At 45.9% G+C, this 19789-nt stretch overlaps 1 protein-coding gene across 1 annotated transcript in view; it reads right to left on the bottom strand.

The window, feature by feature from the left end:
- The window catches only part of SLC1A7 (solute carrier family 1 member 7), a 720509-nt gene extending 701126 nt beyond the window's left edge, over positions 1 to 19383 (bottom strand). The window contains exon 1 of the mRNA XM_078673458.1: positions 19213 to 19383. Coding sequence (XP_078529584.1) covers positions 19213 to 19353 — 141 coding nt within the window. The 5' untranslated portion in view covers positions 19354 to 19383. The remainder of the gene's footprint in view (positions 1 to 19212) is intronic.
- Positions 19384 to 19789: the final 406 nt, after the last annotated feature.

The following is a 19789-nucleotide window of genomic DNA, read 5'->3' as shown; positions in this document are numbered from 1 at the left end:
GGGCAGGGGTCAGTCGGAGATCCGGAATGGATGGAGTTCATTGTGCGGATGGTGTCTTCGGTGCTGATGGGAGTCCAGGTGCGGAGGGTGGTGGTGGGTGGCGTTGTTGCGGTTGTGGCTTGCGTTGGTTGGTTGCTGAAGCTGTTGTGTATGTCCGTGATCTTGTTGTGGAAGTAGGACGCGAGGGAGTTGCAGAGGTCTTGCGACGGGGTGATGTCATTGTTTCCGGCGTTGGGTTTGGAGAGCTCTTTCACGATGTTGAAGAGTTCCTTGCAGTTGTGTGCGTTGTTGTCCAGTCGGTCCTTGTATGTATTTTTCTTGGTGGCGCGGATTAGTTGGTGGTGTTTCCGGGTGGCGAGCTTGAGGGTGGTCATGTTGTCCGTAGTTGGTTCCCTTCTCCAGACTTTCTCGAGGGCTCGACAGTTCTTCTTGGAGCTCTTGAGTTCGTCGGTGAACCATGGTGTTTTTCTGCTGCAGGGTCTGCTGGGTGGGGTTCTCAGAGGGGCGAGTTCGTCCGCGCAGTTGTTGATCCACTTCGTGAGGTTGTCGGCGGCCTGGCTTGGGTTCGCTGAGCTGGCGGGAGGGTGCTGGTTCAGGGAAACGGTGAGCTGGTCGGCTGTGATCTTGTTCCAGCTTCTTCGGGCAACCTGTTGCTGGTGGTGGTGGATCGTCGTTCTTCTGAAGGTGAAGTGGACGCAGCTGTGGTCCGTCCAGTGGAGTCCTGTTGCGTGGCTGAAGGTGACGTCTTTGCTAGATGAGAAGACGGCGTCGAGTGTGTGTCCGGCGAGGTGGGTGGGGGTGGACACCAGCTGCTTGAGTCCGAGGTTGGCGAGGTTGTCGAGCAGGCTGATGGTGTTGCGGTCGCTGTTGTTCTCCAGGTGGAAGTTGAGGTCCCCCAGGAGGATGTAGTCGGCGGAGGGAAGGGCATGCGGGCTGACGAAGTCGGCGATGTCCTCGCTGAATCGTGTGCGTGGCCCGGGGGTCGGTAGATCAGGGTGCCTCTGAGGGTGGTGTTCGGGTTGGTGTGGATCTGGAAGTGCAGGTGTTCAGCGGTGGTTAGGGTGTCGTCGGTGTTGGTCGTGATGCGGATGGTGTCTCTGTGGATGATGGCGATGCCTCCTCCCGTCTGGTTGGCGGTGCGGTCTCTCCGGATGATCTTGTAGCCCTCTGGGATGGTGATGGCGATGTCGGGGGCTGAGGAGGCGTTCATCCAGGTCTCGGTGAGGAAGGCAACGTCAGGGGCGGTGGTGTCGAGGAGGTTCCAGAGTTCGATGGCGTGTCTGTGGAAGGAGCGGGTGTTGAGCAGGATGGTTGCTGCTGGTGTTCGGCTTGGCGGGTGCAGGGAAGGTCCGGATGCAGGTGAACTTACAGGCGTGGCAGCTGAAGGGTCCGTGGGTGTGCTTCGGGGCGGCTCGATGACATCCTGGGATGCGGCCGGTGTTGAGTGCGATGAGATCGGCGGCGGTGTAGGGTCGTCGGGTCGGTTTCCGTCGGTGGGGGCCAGGGGTCCTGGCGCTGGTCGCGATCCGGTCGCGGACGGGCGCAGACGGGCTTACCTTTGGCGCGCCTTCGGCGCACAATCGGCGCGCCCGCTGCGCGTTCGCACGGTCGCCATTTAAGGCGAAGTGCGCGGGTGGGCGGAGCAGCTGGGAGTCGGGAGCGGGGAGGGAACAGAAGGAAAAAAGGGGCGGGGTCGGCGGTGGTGGCGGGAAGCGGGGGGCGGCGAGGAAGGCGGGAAACACGAAGGCGAGCGGGCAGCGACTACGGGGGAAACAAGCACAAATGACAATCAATAACACGCTAACACGGGCAGAGCTACGTACTACAAGCACAAAAGAAGGTCAAAATAACACTTAGCACTGGCAAAAACAACGAGGGGAAAAAACAGGCACAAAGGATTGTAAAAACAGAACAGAGCAGAGCAACGACAGCAGGGTCAGCCGGCAGCGCGGCTGGCAGCGAGGCAGAGGGCACAGCAGGGGGGCACATGCAGCAGCTGGTGGCCGTGCGGCGCGGGGATGTCCCACAAGTGGGTCACACTCACCTGTGTCGCACGGTCGCCTTTTAAGGCCAAGTGCGCGGGTGGGCGGAGCAGCTGGGAGGCGGGAGCGGGGAGGGAACAGAAGGAAAAAAGGGGCGGGGTCGGCGGTGGTGGCGGGAAGCGGGGGGCGGCGAGGAAGGCGGGAAACACGAAGGCGAGCGGGCAGCGACTACGGGGGAAACAAGCACAAATGACAATCAATAACACGCTAACACGGGCAGAGCTACGTACTACAAGCACAAAAGAAGGTCAAAATAACACTTAGCACTGGCAAAAACAACGAGGGGAAAAAACAGGCACAAAGGATTGTAAAAACAGAACAGAGCAGAGCAACGACAGCAGGGTCAGCCGGCAGCGCGGCTGGCAGCGAGGCAGAGGGCACAGCAGGGGGGCACACGCAGCAGCTGGTGGCCGTGCGGCGCGGGGGTGTCCCACAAGTGGGTCTTTACATTTGACAAATCTTTTCCCTTTTGTAGGACGGTATTCCATATTAACCAAATGTGATACCTATATCAGATACTATTTTTATGCCTTGCAAATGGTCTATTGTCTATTTAGACTTTGCTATTAACATCCCTAACTTGGAAAGCCACTGCTTAGTGATTTCCCCCAGTGAGTGCTTCTTCTACAGTGGAATGTATTGATCCCAAAAAATTGTTCTTACATCTTTTTCGAATAGCACTTCAGAACTATTTAATTTCTTAATAGGTATCAATATAGCTTTCAAAGTTACAGGTAACAGTGAGGGCACAAAGATGTGCCAAATGCTCCATTCTTCTTCTGATTCATGACTGGCTTCTTTCCTTAAGAAGAATCTTTCTTCCATAGCACTAGATTATTGTTCAACATGTTTTTTCCAGTCTGGATGCTGCTTCTTTGTTCTCATCTCAATGCTTGATTTGGTCTAAGGTCAAGTATTCAAAATTATCTTGACTGTCAGCTCCCAAACAAATAAAAAGAAAAACGTACTGCTGCTCAGTCACATATCCTTTATTCATAAATAGCTACTAAATTGTTTTCTAAAGCCCTAAACAAACATTTCTCCTTAGTAGTTGGTATGCCAGGGCACTGGAAGAAGAGTTTAGGTGGGTAGCACTTTGCTGTGAAGCTCTGGTAGTGTTCTGTAGTTATGTAACATATAAAACCGTTCTTTTCAATAGATCAAGTTACATGTCAAGGCAGGCTGTGAAGCCTAAGATAATGTGTCATTCGAACATTATATGAATATCTATAATATTGGCATACTGCTTGAGAGTAGCTTAATTCTCAGACTATGGGGCCTATTAGGATTGCGTTTTTTCCGCATCCTCCGGGCCGGCGGAAGCCACCGCCGGCCCAGAGGATGCGGAAAAACCGCAGCGGACCCACCAGAGACCCACCGCCACATTAGGATGGCTGGTGGGTCCTGGTTTCCGTCCGCAGCTATTCCGCCGCAGTTGGCTTACAACCGCGGCGGAAAAGCTCTAATATGGTGGCGGTGTCTCTCAGACACCGTCCACCATATTAGGAAATGCCTGAAAAGATGCTTTTCCGCGGCGGATTTTCCGCCGTGGAAAAGCATGTGGAACTTCACTGCGGGGGCCCGTTGCGGGCCCCCTAGGTGAAGGGGGGGTGGGGGTGCACATGGGGGGTACCTATGGTACCCCCCTGCATTTGAATGCAGAGATCGGCAGGCACCGCGCGGTGCCTGCCGCTTTCTGCATACAAATGCAAAGTATGCATTTTTAACATTGCGGCGGGTGCAGCTTGAAGCTGCACCCGCCGCAATGTTAAGGATAGAGGATGTGACCGCCACCCTGGCGGTCACATCCTAATCTTCACGGGGGGAACGCCGCTGCCCATGCGGACGTTCCCCCCTACTCAATGGTGGCGGACGGACTCAGGTCCGTCCGCCATCATAATCGGCCCCTAAATGTAGAATTCAGCACTAAGCAAGATTTGTGATCTTCACACTATGAATTTTTTATTGTGTACACTAGTCTGACAGCATATCGAGCACATCGATCTGTGATTGATCCAAAAATCAGCTGTTGGGTATTTGTTTTGCATGAATTACTTGACCACTTACTGCAGTGCAGTTCTTAACCCTGGTCCTCGTAAATTAGGTCCCCCTGGATCTGGTTCTTGTCCTGGTCATTGTGGCTCTGGTCATCCCAGTGTTCCTGTGGTCCACCTCCTTGTCCTTATCCTCCTACTAGTCATCCTCCTCCTCCTACAGGTCCTACTTCTTCCGTACCCAAGGACTTTAGTTATGTAACAGCCTCCAAGTCTGTCACTCAGAATTATTTTTTTTATTTTTTTATTTTTTTAGCTACAAGATTGATTTGCTGAGACAGCACTGTCAGGAACTTGCACACTTAAAACACTGCTTAGCAGGTTAAAAACTGGAAATACCATTCTGAAGATACATTGTGTAGGTCACTAAAATGTCAATGTGGCTAACGGTCTTCATATGACATGGGACCAATACGAATCTATGCCCAAAACCCACTCTTTTCAGTGAATAATATTTAAAAGTGTGTTTTTTCTCAAGCAGCAGGATGAACTCCTGTGAATTACCTAAATGCATTCTCTTTCTCCTGCTTTGACTTCCTCATTCCACAATGTCCCAAAGCACTTTGCCACCAAACAACAATTGCCTACTGGTGGTGTCCCTCTCTCTGGGGCACATATGCCGCCTGTCTGCATTCCCTGTTTGCTGCTGCCTCTCGACTGCTGCTGTGTTGCCAGGTTTGAAATACTAAGCAAGCACAATTCCCCTTAAAACGAAGCCTAAAGCCACCACAACACCTTCCATAAGAAGCCTAAAAAGAGCCAAACCCTCACAAATCATCAAAAGAAGATCATGAACATTAAAAAAACAATGGCCCACATGCATCAAGCATTTTTGTAGTCGCAAACGGTGCGATTCCTTAAAATCGGCCGTTTGCGAATGCAAAAGTGCTTGTTGGGATGCATCATGCCATTTTAGAAGTCGCATCTTTTTTACGATTTCTAAAATTGCGTTAGCACTTAAGAAATCGCAATTGTGCGATTTCTTAAATGCTATGCATCATTACAGAAAAATATGCGTTTTTTAAAATTGGAAGTGCAAATTACCACGAAGTTCATCTTCGTGGTAAATTGCGAAATTGATTAAAAATGCACAAAATGCATTTTTTAAACTGTAAAGTTACACACACACATGTCTTTAGGACATGTGTGTATGTAACTTATGCTGAAAAGTACATTTCATGGGTGAAGGGGGGGGGTCATTTTGACCCCCCTCTCCACCCTTGAAATGCATTGATGAATTGCAATTGCACATTGCGAATTCGCAATTCCCATTCATTCCTATGGGCATTTTGGCCCATAGGAATGAATGGGAATTGTGAATTCGCAATTTCAAATTCGCATTTTTTATGCATTTCGGTAAAAATAGCGATTTTTACCGATTTGCAAAAAAAATAAGAAAATATTCATGCATAGGCTTTTGCGAATTCTAAATTGCGAATCGTTATTTTTCGCAATTTAGAACTCGCAAAAGCCGATATTGATGCATGTGGGCCAATGTATTCTCGTGAATGAATAAAAGATCTACATAACAAGCTTTAACACCATAGTCATTATTTGATTCCTACTTTTTGTATTTGAATATGTAAATAACATAAATACTTTGATCCAAATGTACTTTACTATGTTTTCATCCGTAAACATCTTAGCTTAATTCATGCACTTACCTCTGTACAAACTATTCTACAACTGAATATTGACTTACTTTCAAATGCTTCATGCTTCTTGCATCCCCATAACAAGATGGCAACCACACTACCATTACCGGGAGTCCCTTTTTTCTTCATGGCTGGCTAAATAAAGACCTCCTTTACACTATGTTTCGGGCCGCCAGTCAAATAGTGCATCATTGGTATTTTACCAATCAGAAATTGTAATACTGTGTCTGGAGTGGTAAGGGGCTTTTGTCATATTTCAGCTCAATGTGGATGGCACTGTGCTAATCCTATGCTTAAAAACTTTGCTAGAGAAGCAGACATTTGAGGTGAGCAGATTCAGAGTGTTGGTGGTGTTGTAGATTGCATCAAATAAAGGAGTTGCTCTCCAACTAAACTTGGGAACTACTCAGAGTTCTCTGCTTCCTTTTTTGCATAATTTATGTGGGTCTCTAAGCCTGAAATCATATTGTCTTGATCTTACACACACACACACACATATGGAGAAAGAGCGTGAGAGGGAGATAAATAATACCACAAAATGTGGGACAACAATATAATATATAACTTGAGTCGCAATGGCATGCATTGTAAAGACATACAAGATGTCACTCGTCACCAGTTGCAACTCCATAATGAATATGTTTTGTGTTCTGTGTGAACAATGCAATGCTGTATGTGACTATATCAACGTTAAATCAAATCACTGATTATGATGCAGTGCCATTTCTAAAGCAAAACGTGACCCTATTATATATAGAGCTCACATTCTCTGTTTGCACCATGGTGCATCACCAAACAGGTGCGCTGTGCGCCAAAACTGGGAAAGTGCATCCAATTATGTTAAATGTGCTGCTCTCTGGGTAGCCGCAAACTCGTGCTGCCCTTGGGTCAGTACATTTAAGTGAAATACGGAGCGGCTGCTTCAAAGCCGCTCTGTTACACAATGCAGATAGCAACCCGCCTGCGCTTTCAAAAGGGATTAGAGATCCCCTTTCAGGTGGGTGCAATGAGTGACTGCACCCGTGTGCAAGTAGATATTTGGTTGGTTCATAGGACCCCCTTTCGCCTCTCGAGAGGGCAGCCCTCTAGGGCACATTGAGAGTACACCTCCTGACAACTTCTTTGCCTTTGGACCTGCATCCATAATACGGCGCAGGCACAGATGCAAAGAGATTCCCTCATTTGCATGGGTCCGCCCTCTTGAGATAGTGCTGGTGCTACATGTGCGCCAGCATGATCTGTATTATAAAAGGGTTAGCACAACTGTCTGTGGGCCCTTCTGTAATACGAAAGTGCCCGGGAGCACAAAGTGGAAGCACATGCGTGTTGCATCCCCAGGGCACTTTCTGTAATACAGCCCTGTACGAAGCTGTCTCTTTATATAGTGGACCAAAAAGAGGAACACCATGTAAAGAGTCCAGGCAACCCCAATTGGTGTACAGAGGCACAAATGATAACCCGAATGCTTTTGTTTGTGGTAGTGTGGGCAAGCAGTTAGGCTTATCAGAGGGCAGTGCTAAGCATGTGTTAACACACACAGACAATAAATGAGACACACACTCAAGAATAAATCTGAGACCAATTTGGAAAAATAAGTCATATTTTTGTATAACTTTTTATACCAAAACCGTTGTTATCAAGTAAATATCGATTTTAGCAGGTAAGTAAAATGTTCACTTAAATGCACTTTTACTTACAATACTTTCCTACTGGAGAAAAGGCAATCATAGCATACAGTTATTTGCGTTCGGTTTCTGTGGGTCTCCTTCAGTACTTAGAATCGTAGGGGGCCAAAGTCCACAGTACCACCAGCAGTTACCCCTTACCTGCCCTTCGGCGTCCGGTTGCAGAGGTGATGGTTGTGATGGTAGCTGTGCACGCTATGCCTGTAGAAAAAAGAGGGGCCACCTGGAAACAGGCTGCAAAGGAGGACTTGGGGACAGGTCCGGTAACTCCCAACGAGGGGCTTGGGTCACAAGGGTCCGGACAAGGGAGCACAGTCTGTTCATCAGTACCCGGGCTGAGGCGCAGAGTAGAAAGGTTGGCTGGGCTCTGTGCGCCTTGGAACCTTGCGGTCATCGGTCTCACCGGTTGAGGGTGCAAACATCAGGACAGCTGGGGCACTCTGGAATTGGGTCTCTGCAGTGTTGATGTCACTTGACGGCTGCTTTGTCTTGGAGTCACTGGAGTCCCGACTGGACTCATGCAGTCTCTGTTAGCTGCAAGGGGTCCGGTACCCAGGGTATTGATCCTATGTGACTCCAGTTGGTCCTGGTGCCCTCTCACATGTTATTTCTCCTGGAGGCGCTGCATCAGGTTGGCTGTGGAACGGCAACATGGCAGTCCGGACTTTGTGTTTCGATGCCTGTGGTCTCCAAGGGAGATTGCTTGTCAATTTGCAAAGGCTGACACTCTCCCAGGGCTCTTGGAAGCTGATCAGCTGCAGTACGAGTCTCTGGGTGGCAATTTATGAGACTTAGTGCGGTAGGCAGGATTTGCCGCCAAAAGACCACAGCAGTCTTCAGTTCTTGCTTTTTCTTGTGACTCTTGGTGTCATTCTCTTCTTGATCGATTGAATCTGTATTCCTGGTCTAAGGGTTGTCCACCTAAATGCTCAATTTATGGTTGTTCCAGGGATTGACAGGTAATAGCCAATGGGCTACTTACCTTATGGGTGTCTACACCCTCGGTATGAACACTTCCAATGGGACATGGGCATAACCCTGACCAGAGCCTAATTCTACCAAAATTAAGATGGTGGGATTCTGAAAGTTGTGTCAAGGTCAAGTAGCCCACTTAGGGGTGAAACTAGCCTGAGTGGGACACTCCTCTTGACTAGCTAATTCTCCCACCTGTCCTGGTGCCAAATAGGCCTGGAGCAGGGGGGTGGGCAGATAGGTGGCATTTCCCCTGTCTGGGGAAATCTGGGGTCACATATCAAAGGAGGCAGATGCCTTTGAAGCCTTCTGCCTTGATATGCTGATCACGTAGCTGTTCCTCTTGAGGAAGTGACAACACCTTCAGCAGGAGCAGACATTGTTTCTGTCCTCAGAAAGCCCATGCTCTCACTTGCAGGGGGTCAGAGAGCTGTCTGTGGTGGCAGGCTGGTATACACCAGTAGACAGAGGTTTTCAGGGGGCTCCTGTAAGGTGTCCTCTGGGTTCATATATTAATAAATCCATCACTGGAATCAGTGTGGGGTTATTAATACTAGATGTTTGATACCAAACAACTGTAGTAACTGTGAAGCCATTATGAAGCTGTGGAACTTGTAAATACCAGTGTCCACCACATGTACTCAAAATGGCTTCCCTGTCCACTTGTAATATTTAAGAATTGACTCAGACATCACAGGGCATATCTGCTCATGCAGATATATCCACACATGTGGCATAGTGCACCCTGCCTTAGGGTTGTATGGCCTGCTGTAGAGGTTACTTACCTATACTGCATGCAGGGTCTGCAGGCATGGCACACAGGAGGTGTGCCAGGTCATGACTTCACTTTTCTCTGAACAATAGCATGCAGCCTGTACTAGTTTTCATGTTGGTGCTGAGGGGTCCCTTGCTGTGGCACAATACATGCTGCAGCCCTTAGAGACCCTCTTCAGCCTCCTTGTCTAGGTACAAGGGGTATCATCTACTAGGGATTTACAAGGGGTGCTAAAGGTATTTCCAATTGGGGGATCAATTGTACAGTTTTAGGGAAAGAGATCTGGTACTGGGGACCTGGATAGCAGGAACCCAATGCAGTTCTCCCACAAATGCATCAGATACCAGGCAAAAATAGGGGGTGACCATATCACAAAGGGGCACTTTTCTACAGGCCCCAGATGTTCTGGCAATGGGTGAACGCTCTGATTACACATGGGGATAACATTGTCAGTGAGAAAAGCAAGGCCAATGAGGTGTCTCAAAGGAATAAGCGGAATAGGAGCTCAGTGCTGGTCTCGAGCATGAGTCTAGCAGCTGAGTTCTGAATGATTTGAAGATCATGGAGATACATTTTGGTAATTCCAAGTAAAAAACACTGCCATAGTCAATAAAAAGTAATCGCCGACTGCACAACCTCTTTCCATTGGCGAGGAGGGATGATAAGAATAATATTTCTAAGAGTTTTTAGGACGTCGGGGCTGTTAAACTAGGGGATAAAAGCTTAGGAGTAGTCAAAGATAAAGCCATGGCTTGTTGAATGAAAGGGCTGCGCAGTTTTAAGGTATTGTCGGGTACAGCCTTATTTCTGTTGTACTATTAAGCAGAAGCCCTAGCTTTGTAGCAAGACAGGGTTTGTATTTGGGCACTTGAAACATGAATTTGAAAAGTGCTTTGACTGTCGAAGCCTTTTTCCTGTGAAGATACTTTCGAAGGGCACTATCTCTGAATTTTTCTGAGCACATAATGTCAGAATTGCAACTATATGCTACAAAAATCAAAACTTAAGTCCATGTGACACAATTCTAGAATCTTCTCAGACTGGCCTATATTTGTATACCATTCTCCTCATACAGGGCTCCTCTCTTTGGCAAATGATGTGGAGACGTCAACCCAATTTTCTGGGATCACTACAGTTTTTAACACATTTTGCAGTCTCCTCCCAAATACAAAGTACTACAGTTTTGTTTAATGCATTGTATGTCTCAGTGACAGGCACAGGGAAAGAGCCAAGAGAGCTGGGCCACAGGTCTCAGATGACTCGGATTGAGAACTATTGGGATTGATTTGTGTGTTGTTTCCTGGTTGAGTTTCAGGGAGTTTTAGTCATCTACAAAGCAACAGAGGCTATTAATTTGGTAAACTTTGCACACGTGTTCTGCAAGTCATTCTCCATCCAATGGATAAACTGTGTGTCGTCTGCACAGGCAAAAACTTTAAAACCAGAGGGAATGACGTTGGTGAGAGACACACATCCAAATATTAAATAAGGGTTGAGGTTAGAGACTGCCCAGTTGCCCAATAGACTGCCCAGAGTAGAAATCTGACCTTAAGAGGGAGTGAACTAGCCTGAAAGTAGCCAGTAATGGAAGATGTATTCCAAACCAGAGTTGTTTTTGATGCCAGGACTACAGAGCATAAAACAAGGATAGAGAAATTGATATTGTTGAATGCCACAAATTAATATGATCATGAACGCAGTCTCCTCTCATCTAGAGTACCTCTGAGGTCCTCCAGAGTTACCTTCAATACTGTTTCAGACCTGTACATGGAGGGGAACATAGCTTGTGTCCAGGTAATTGTGAGACTCAAAAAGAAATGTTTCACTCGAGTAGTCATAGAAGATCTTGACTCCCAAAGGGTGATAGATTAGCAGGATCTGCCTAGAGCTTTGTGAGCAGAGGTCTTAAAACACATGTAATAATGGCAGTGATGTTAGATGAATTTAGGCAGGCACCAATTATAGGGGACAGCAGAAGAGGCCATATTTCTTTTAGCAAGAATGGAAAGAAATCGTCCATTGAGAGCAAGAATTAATTAAGATGTACAATTCTGACGCAGGAAAGGAGGAGAGGACAGGCTCAAGAATGATGCCAATCACAGATTTCTGAGAAAACAGACCTACTCACTTCCATTTAATTTACTTTTTTTTTTAATTAGGGTTCATTGGACAGGAGGATAGAAGGATTCATATTCATGAAGAAGCAAGCTGTGTTGAATAGTACTTAGCAACTACAAAGACCTATTCTTCACTGAAAGCAGATCATATGGACCTGACGATTGGTAATAGAAAATGGCTTTTGCATAAAACCAAGGGGCATATTTACAAGGGCTCTATCTTCGCTTTTTTGGCTTAAAAAGACAAAAAAGCGGAGATAAAACTATCGCCCTATTTACAAGAGGGTGCTAACATGCCTAATCGCATGTTAGCACCCTTTTTCCGAAGGCCTCCCTTTGCATCTCTAATGAGATGCAAAGTGGGCATCACTGGGCATACCCCGGATGGACTACCTTGCAAATATGGCTGATGTTCACATCGCGATATTTACAAGGCAGCCCACAGGATTTTAGCACCCGTTAGTTTTTGGAGAAAACCGCTGTTTTCTCCATAAACTAAAGTCTGCTAAAATGCAGACTTACCTATCCCTGACATTGGGGTGGATTGAGCTGATTGCAGTTTTTCAGGGAACATCGCTGGGAAAACCAGTGATGTTCCCTGCAAAACTGTGATTTCCCCACTATCTCTGGAATTTTTATCGCCCTGGAGTAACGCGTTGTTAATAACTCCATTCCAGGGCGAGAAATTACAGAGACAGACGCGATAAATAACAAACCGCTAAGCGGGCTGGGTGTTTATTTATCGCCGTCCTTGTAGATATGCCCCTAAATAGTGAAAATTTACCATAGTACAATAATGAACTCACCACACTCTTTCTGCCCTTTTAAACAAAGAATTAGGCATGAAAGCTAGAACGTGAAACAGGGAACCAAAGAACGTGTGTGGCGGCATGTAAAGTTATCTCACTGCTAGTAAATCTATTGCCACCAAAGAGTAAGATTGGGTATGGAGGGAGTACATGATGAGAACACAAAATTGCCAAGGGCTTCTTATGCGTGATGGGAGAGATTTTCTTCCTAGCACCAGAATTGATTGAGGATTTGTCAATGGACTTGGCAGTAGGTTTGCTGAAAGCAGAAAAGGGGTTGGCCAGGTGGTCCGACCAACAGAGAGGGAAAAACTCAGAAGTCTCAAGCACCATTTTGGAAAAGACACGGTAAGAACGAAGCGCTTAAAATGTGTAAGTAACTCCAGGTGGTGAGCACCAGATCCCATTATTATAGACCTGAAATGAGCAGAACCAGAGAGAGAAAATGCCAAAAAGAGAGAAAAGACGAATAGGAAAACAGTGACAAGGGAAGATTGCAGGATTGAGAAAGAACATGCATGAGTGAGATAAAGAGACAGGAAAAGATGTGAGATGGATAATTGAAGGTGTATGATTTTTGTTGTCAAACATTGTACACATTCCAAAATAAAGTTAGAAAGTAAGAGTAATAATGTAGAGCAGCTGCTGCTGCCTTTGAGTTATTATTTTAAATACTGACTGCCATGATATTTATTAAAAGTGTAAAGCTTCAGCCAACGGTGATATAAGTAGCCAAGGACTGACACTGTGTCACACAGGCCTGGAGAAGGCGGGCGTGTGGGGTGAAGTGTCACTTCGGGGAGCAATCGACCTACAGAGGTTTGGAGTGGGATACAGATAGGGCCTGGGAATAAACATTTCTTTCCCTGTTGAACAGCTGGGCTGACACTTAGAAAAGGGCAGTTGTACAGCTGTCTATCGGGGAAATGGGCACCGGCCAGGGGTTGCAGAAAGGGCATGCTGGGGATGTAAAGCTGCTGCTTGAAGGCCAAACTTTCATTCGGATAGAGGTTGTAACACCTCACATCCAAGAGTTGAGGCACAGCTTAATTCTGAAAGTGGGGGACACTGCCCATGTCAGGGGAGGGGCAGGGTGTACAGTAGGACGGCATGGGTGCTTCTGATGGAAAGCAGTGCTTAATTTGAGCCAGTGGTTTATGGTGCTAAGCACCAGCACTTAATCAACAACACAAGTGCTTTTCATGAGCACCAGTTAAGGACACATTCATTTATGGGAAGATTAAGAAATTTGTCCAGAATCACAGGTTGTTGGGCTGACACCGAGACCTTAATCTGGTTCCCCAGCTCTGAAGTCTGCAGCTCTGGCCATTACACCACATCCTCTACCCACTTTCTTGGTTAGTAGTTTGTTCTGTTATAGACGGCGCTAACAGGAGAATAAGGCTGGTGCAAGCTGCTTCTTGATGAGAGCACCAGTACCTTTTTTTTTTTACAAATTAACCACGGCTTGAAAGTTGGAGAATATCTAATGTCCAGCACGAGCGCTGTGCAGGCGAACCCTAAAAAGGAAAGACAATCAGAACCTGCAAGCCATTGGGTGCTAACACTGTCTTGAGCTAAATCAAAAATTATAAAGGGAAACATTATATCATGAAAAAAGACCAGAAACAATATAAAACATGGAAAAACGGTGAATCTAATCTTATCTATCTAACTGTGGATGTAGCAGAAAACGTTCGTTAGAGGATAAAGTCAAACTCAGATCAGCAAAAGGAAAACTACTCTTATGTACTGTAACTGTAAATAGCCACAAAAACAATCGAGTTGTGGATGATATGCCCTGGAGTAAGAGAACAATGATGGTAAAATGCATTGCCTCAGGGAGAACCGATGCCGAGAAGAGGATCTGAAAGAACGCAGACATGTTCTGAGTGATGTTAAACATTTCGTGTGCTGTGCCCTCAGATCTTAAGTGTCCCCTTTATCAGCTGAAGAGAACAGTTGACAAGGATGAAGGATACAGTTCACCGTAAAATGTAGACACCCACATTCAAAAAGACTCCTCACCTGCCGTGAAATCCAATGTTTTGATGAAAAGCAGGTTGCACGATAAAACTCTTGCTAACATGTGCAGACTGCTCACGTGAGAACACATTGCATGTGGGAAGGAATGAAGGGAGGTCAAACCTGAGTGCTTGGACCTAGACCTGGGCTCCAAAATCTTCCAGCTGAGATTTGCCATGCAAGCCATGTCCTGCTACCACTTGGTTCTGTCCTGACACGGAAGGTCACAGTTAATGTGGACAGTGATGAAGGAATACATACACTGTACATTTCTGCAGTGTAGTAACAACATGGCAGCCTGCTTAAAATGGGTTGCAGCAGGGCTGCTGCGGGGGCTGTGCCCTGACCATGGAGGAGAACCCTGGGTAGTGCTGCCATGAGACGTGCATGGTGCTCGGACAACTGAGCCTCTGCTCTGCCACTGCCTTTGCCTCGCTAGATCACAGGAAGAGGGGTGGCATGTTCGGGCAGCTTATAGTGAGGCTCCTCTCCCCAGCTCACTCGTAAACAAAGGGCAGGCGGGATGTACTCGGACAGCGTGTGTGATCTACCCCTGTTCATTGTTCTGTGGAACAGCAGATGTCCTCGCGAATTGAGCCACACATGGAAGAGGGCATAGAAGCTGGGCCAGAATGGGAAGACAAGCTGCTGCACCTGGGTAAGAGATCAGGGGAAGAGGGGATAAGCAGTGGTGCTGACACGCTTACTCAGAAAAAAGTTTGATGCGCATGAAAAGGAGTACTTGGGCCCTGGGATACTGATAAGAAGAACACACTGAAGAATAACAGAAAATGGCATGCTACAACCAATACAAACAAAGGAAAGGTAAGTGGCTAGCACACCAACCAATGAAAAGTAAGGGCAGGATGTAAGCCCTTTTTAAGATTTATATTAAATACAATAGATTTCACAATGCACAGCGCAAGCTCTGTGCGGGTGAAACCTAAAAATGGTGAGAAAGGAAGGAGGAAGTAGTTAACAACGAAGCCCACACAGGAGAATGCACTCAGAAAACCGGGAAGGAAGCAGAGCGGAGCAGTAGCACGGGAGAGCTGGGGCTGTGCAGGTGAAACCTAAAAATGGTGAGAAAGGAAGGAGAAAGCAGTAAACAACGAAGCCCACGCAGGAGAATGCACTCAGAAAACCGGGAAGGAAGCATAGCGGAGCAGTAGCATGGGAGAGCTGGGCCTGTGCCCATTTATGAGATAAAGTAATCACAAGGTCAACACAGTATCCCCAAAATAGCTTGTTACATGTCCTAGAGTGAAAATAGCTCATTAACTCCTTCCATGCTCATGACGAGCTCAGCTCGTCATGCAGTACACTGCTTGTGTGCTCATGACGAGCATAGCTCGTCATGAACAATGGGAATAAATGAGTGCCAGCGCTCAGGGGAAATTGCTGCAGCATTGATGGTGTTAAGTCCTGTTTTTATTTTTGAAGCTCACACATGTTGTTTGAATGTTATTGTCCCAAAAGTCAAAGCAAAAATGGGCAATGGTGTTGTACAAATCTCTAAGGCCAGTAGGGAGCAGTACAGCCTCAGGGTGGGTGAGTACAGCAATAGGTAGCGTAATATATTGACGCACCCTCACAAACGTTTTAAATATTTTCTCAGATCCACCCATTGATTACTTCCTCACATCACTCTGCTCACAACATCACATATAGAGACAGCAGGTGAGGCAGAACCAGTGTGTGTGTTGGGGGGGGGGGGTTCTAATATGTGGCAGGCAGGCAGCCATGAAAAAGTAGGACCTTTGATTGGTGTGTTACCTCCAAATGATATAATATGGTTTGCTCCTTTAGAGGGTGAGGTCAGGCAGATCATAGGAGGGGAACTTTAAGACTAATGATGGTAACTGGTAAGAAGAGACACAGTAATGTTACAAATTGCTTGTAACAACTCATTGCAGGCTCATTCCAAAAATCACAAGGGCCATGTAAAAGGCACATGAAGGCAGGAGTTTAGACAGTTATAATACATGGGAGCCTGTAATCCTTGTATTAAAACCTGTTTCTAATTCCCTTATTTAATGCATCTAGCCACCACTAACAAAGAATTGGCATAGTCGTTCAACTGTAATAAGATATTACAGTTGAGTACTGATGCCATAATGCTCGCAGCCAGAGTCAGCAACCAGGCTGAAAGGCAGGCCATGAAGCATAATTGCTGGTGTAGACAAGGAAAATGTGAACTGTCTTTTCCGTCTTCTACTATGTTTTTTCAAAAATGAAAAGTATCAGCCAAAGGTGATATTTTTACAATGTGTTTCTTTTTCCTATGCTACAGGTCATTACAGGAAAGATAGAATCTCTGCAAGTTTCAACACAACATTTGTTAAATCTTATTTACATGAAATTGACCCTAACATGTTTTGCAACAATTACAAAACTGACTTTTGGTGTGTTTCGCAATACAGATTATGCTTTTATTCTACATGTCTGCAATGAACATGAGAAAGCAAGAGACCAATCCATTGAAGCATTTACTCTTTCTATGAGTTTTGCAGATAGCAGCCCACACAGAGGAAAAAACAAGGAGATATTAAGATATATCTCTTTGTTACGCCTCACCTGGAGAGGCAAGGCATTTTGACACATTCACAGGTTTACCAGTGTTAGTAAATATGGGAATGCTCAAAATCCCATGGGTGGATGCATTGGAACATCCACACTCCGCCAATGGAATGCCTCCCTGGGACGATTTGCACTGCGTTGTGTTACTCTAGATTTATAAAACCACACAGGGCCGTGGAAAGGGGTCTTGCGTGGCTTGAAAAACTTTACTTAGCAGTTGCGTCGTCCTTGTGCCCCATTGTGTGCCACAAGGGCAACACAACTACTCGATAAATATGCCCCTAAAGATTTAACCTGTTTATTGTAATGGTGACTGTGTGACCATGAATTATATAGAATACAGTACCCTCTGTCGTACATTAAAATGATATTGCAAGTCACCTCAGACTCCCATGGCTTTATAAAGGAACTTGGCCTTTGGTGTTGCAGTACACCTCACTGAAATGTATTCTTGTCTTTGTATTGTAGAGAGCAAGGTAAGGCTCCAGTACTCCCTCTTAGTAGAGACTGTTCAATGCTTAGAAGTTCTTAAGAATAGTACCAGGCTCAAACTTTCCTGGGCTCTACAGCACATGTTGTCTCAAAGAAGAGTCTCTTTTATGTGACAAACCACACGAGACATTTAAAAACACAAGTTTTTTTTTTTATAATTTCCCATGTTTTATTTGTTCAACAGCTTTTCTGAAATATTATTTTGTAACAACGAACCATCACCTACTTCTCTAAATATAAGCTAGATGTTTTAACAGAAAAACAGGTGATCTTTGTCACACTTGGTGTCAAATAAAGTCCAGAGCAATTGATCCCAAGTGATTTATACACCCAACTAGGATAAAGATCAAAACACATCAAGAGAAGAAATAAACGTACAGGTTATTGATTTATGTGATGTGTAAATGTAGCACAGAACATACACATGTTGAAGTATGCACAAGTGGCCTTTCCCTATTGCATTTCGTGACATATTCAGTAATGTCATGCCTAACTGAATATTGGATAGGATCAATGTCATGCCTAACTGAATATTGGATAGGATCAATGTAATGCCTAACTGAATATTGGATAGGATGAATGTCATGCCTAACTGAATATTGGATAGGATCAATGATGTCATCAGAAATATCACTAATGATGTCATTGTTAAAGAAATGATATAGCTCATAATTCATAAATAGGTCAATATTTGCAGCTAGGCTAGGCCTTGTGATACAATTGGACTAAGGGGAAGCAATAGTAGATGGGTCGCCTATGAACCTTCTAGCTGGCCCGCCTAAAAGGTCTGTTCTTTCGAGGAACTTCTCTTTACTTTTGTGTTTTACTTTTAATGATCTCAACTCATATTCATGTTATTTTCCATTTTTTCGTGGAAAAAAATTTATTTGAGCAAATGAAGCATTATAATTACATTTTTGGAAAGGTAACTATAGCAGAGAGTGAGGGCCAATTTATTAATGAGCTGTGCCGCCCCTGCACCATGCAAGGGGGCGCAAGAGTGATGCAACTCATGAGATAGATTTACCTAGCCATGCAAAGCCCACTTGTGAGACACTGAATGGCTGGATACATCTAGAGTAACGCAGCGCAGTGCAACCTGCTGCTTTGCTTTACTCTGCCCCAGGGAGGTGTACGATGCGTGGTGGGTTGGTGTGCGTCAAAATGCTACACATCCCTAGGGGAGGCATAACTCGGAGAAATAGCTTCATTTGTCCTCGTTTTTTTCTCTTACAATTCTGAAGCACACGTAGAAAGAGGAAAATGCCTCAGGAGATTGTTTTTGTGCAGGAAGTTGTCACTTCCTGCAGAAAAGCGATCTCAGCTTACAACGCAGGGTGTATGATGCAAAGGTGCCTGCGTTGGCACTAAGCAGCACATTGTGTGCCAGCATTGGGAAATGGTAGGAAAGCGCCGTATTATGTTAAATACGATGCATTCCTGCGCTTTTTCTGTCATGCAGCGCAGTGTAGCAAGGTAGTTTGCTGCCGGGCGTGACCTTTTGATAAATATGCCCCGGCGTCTCTGTTACATATGTTTTCTCGTAAGACGTGAATCCTCTGATGCTGATAGGCCAGGGGTTCGCGGGCCAGTGCAAAAAGATCAACACCTTATAGCGGCCACCACCTGACGCACTTAGTGAAATTTTGAGCAGGCAAAAACAAAAAATTGATCTTCGGAGGCACATTGTCATAATTTACTTGCGCTGATGTGCCCTCCTTTCGCACAAGTAAAGGATTAAGCTAAATCTGGGTCAAAATCTGTGAGGCACATTCCCAATTTAGAAATCAACAAACATGCAAGTAGCAAACGTTGCCTAACATAAAACAGTAACAAATATACCCTGAGCGTAGAAAATGAATAGCTTTAGTAGATTGAGTCCTACAGAGAGATATCAAATGGATTTCATTATTCCACTCAAGAAGGGCAACGTTGAGTTTCTTATGAACTTTTTGACCCCTCACTCAACACAACATGGCTTTTAGATGTTGCTGCTGGCCACTGACCTGCTCAGAGAGACGCCGAGTCCTCAAGAAGAACCCCAAGAGACACCCAATGATGACCGACAAGACGGACAGGATGAGTAGGCCATTCCTCTTGCAGACATCCTTGACCCGGGCCAGTATCGCTGCCAGAGTCACAGCCATGGCGTCCTAGCGGGTCTTTGGGTCCAGGTCAGCTTCCCATGAAGACGCGTCAGCGGCACCCCTTATTGGAACGGACAGCTCCCCGGCCGCAGAGATCAGGTCAACGCGCTCCCCGCGCCGCTTAACTGACCCACAAGGTCGTCCGTCTACCAATAGCCAGCGAGCAGGCTTGCTGCTGGTATTATTCTTCCAAATTAATACCGATAATCCTATTATCGACTGCATCATTAGGAACCTGCAGGGAGATTAGCGAGCTCTAGGAAATGAGATGTGGGCCTGCCCTGCTGGAGGGCTGGGAGTGCTTCCCAGAAGGTAGAAAGCAAATGCATGGAAAGAGTAGCTGAATCAGAGAGCTGAACCTTTCCCAGGCAAAGAGAAATGGAAAGCAGTGTCTGTGGAATATTGAACTCTGCTGGTAAAATGAAGATGAGATTAA

Source organism: Lissotriton helveticus, chromosome 1_2, assembly GCF_964261635.1.
Source record: "Lissotriton helveticus chromosome 1_2, aLisHel1.1, whole genome shotgun sequence".
Classification (NCBI taxonomy): Eukaryota; Metazoa; Chordata; class Amphibia; order Caudata; family Salamandridae; genus Lissotriton; species Lissotriton helveticus.
Note: the sequence above shows the minus strand (reverse complement) of the source record. Positions and strands in the feature narration are given on the sequence as shown.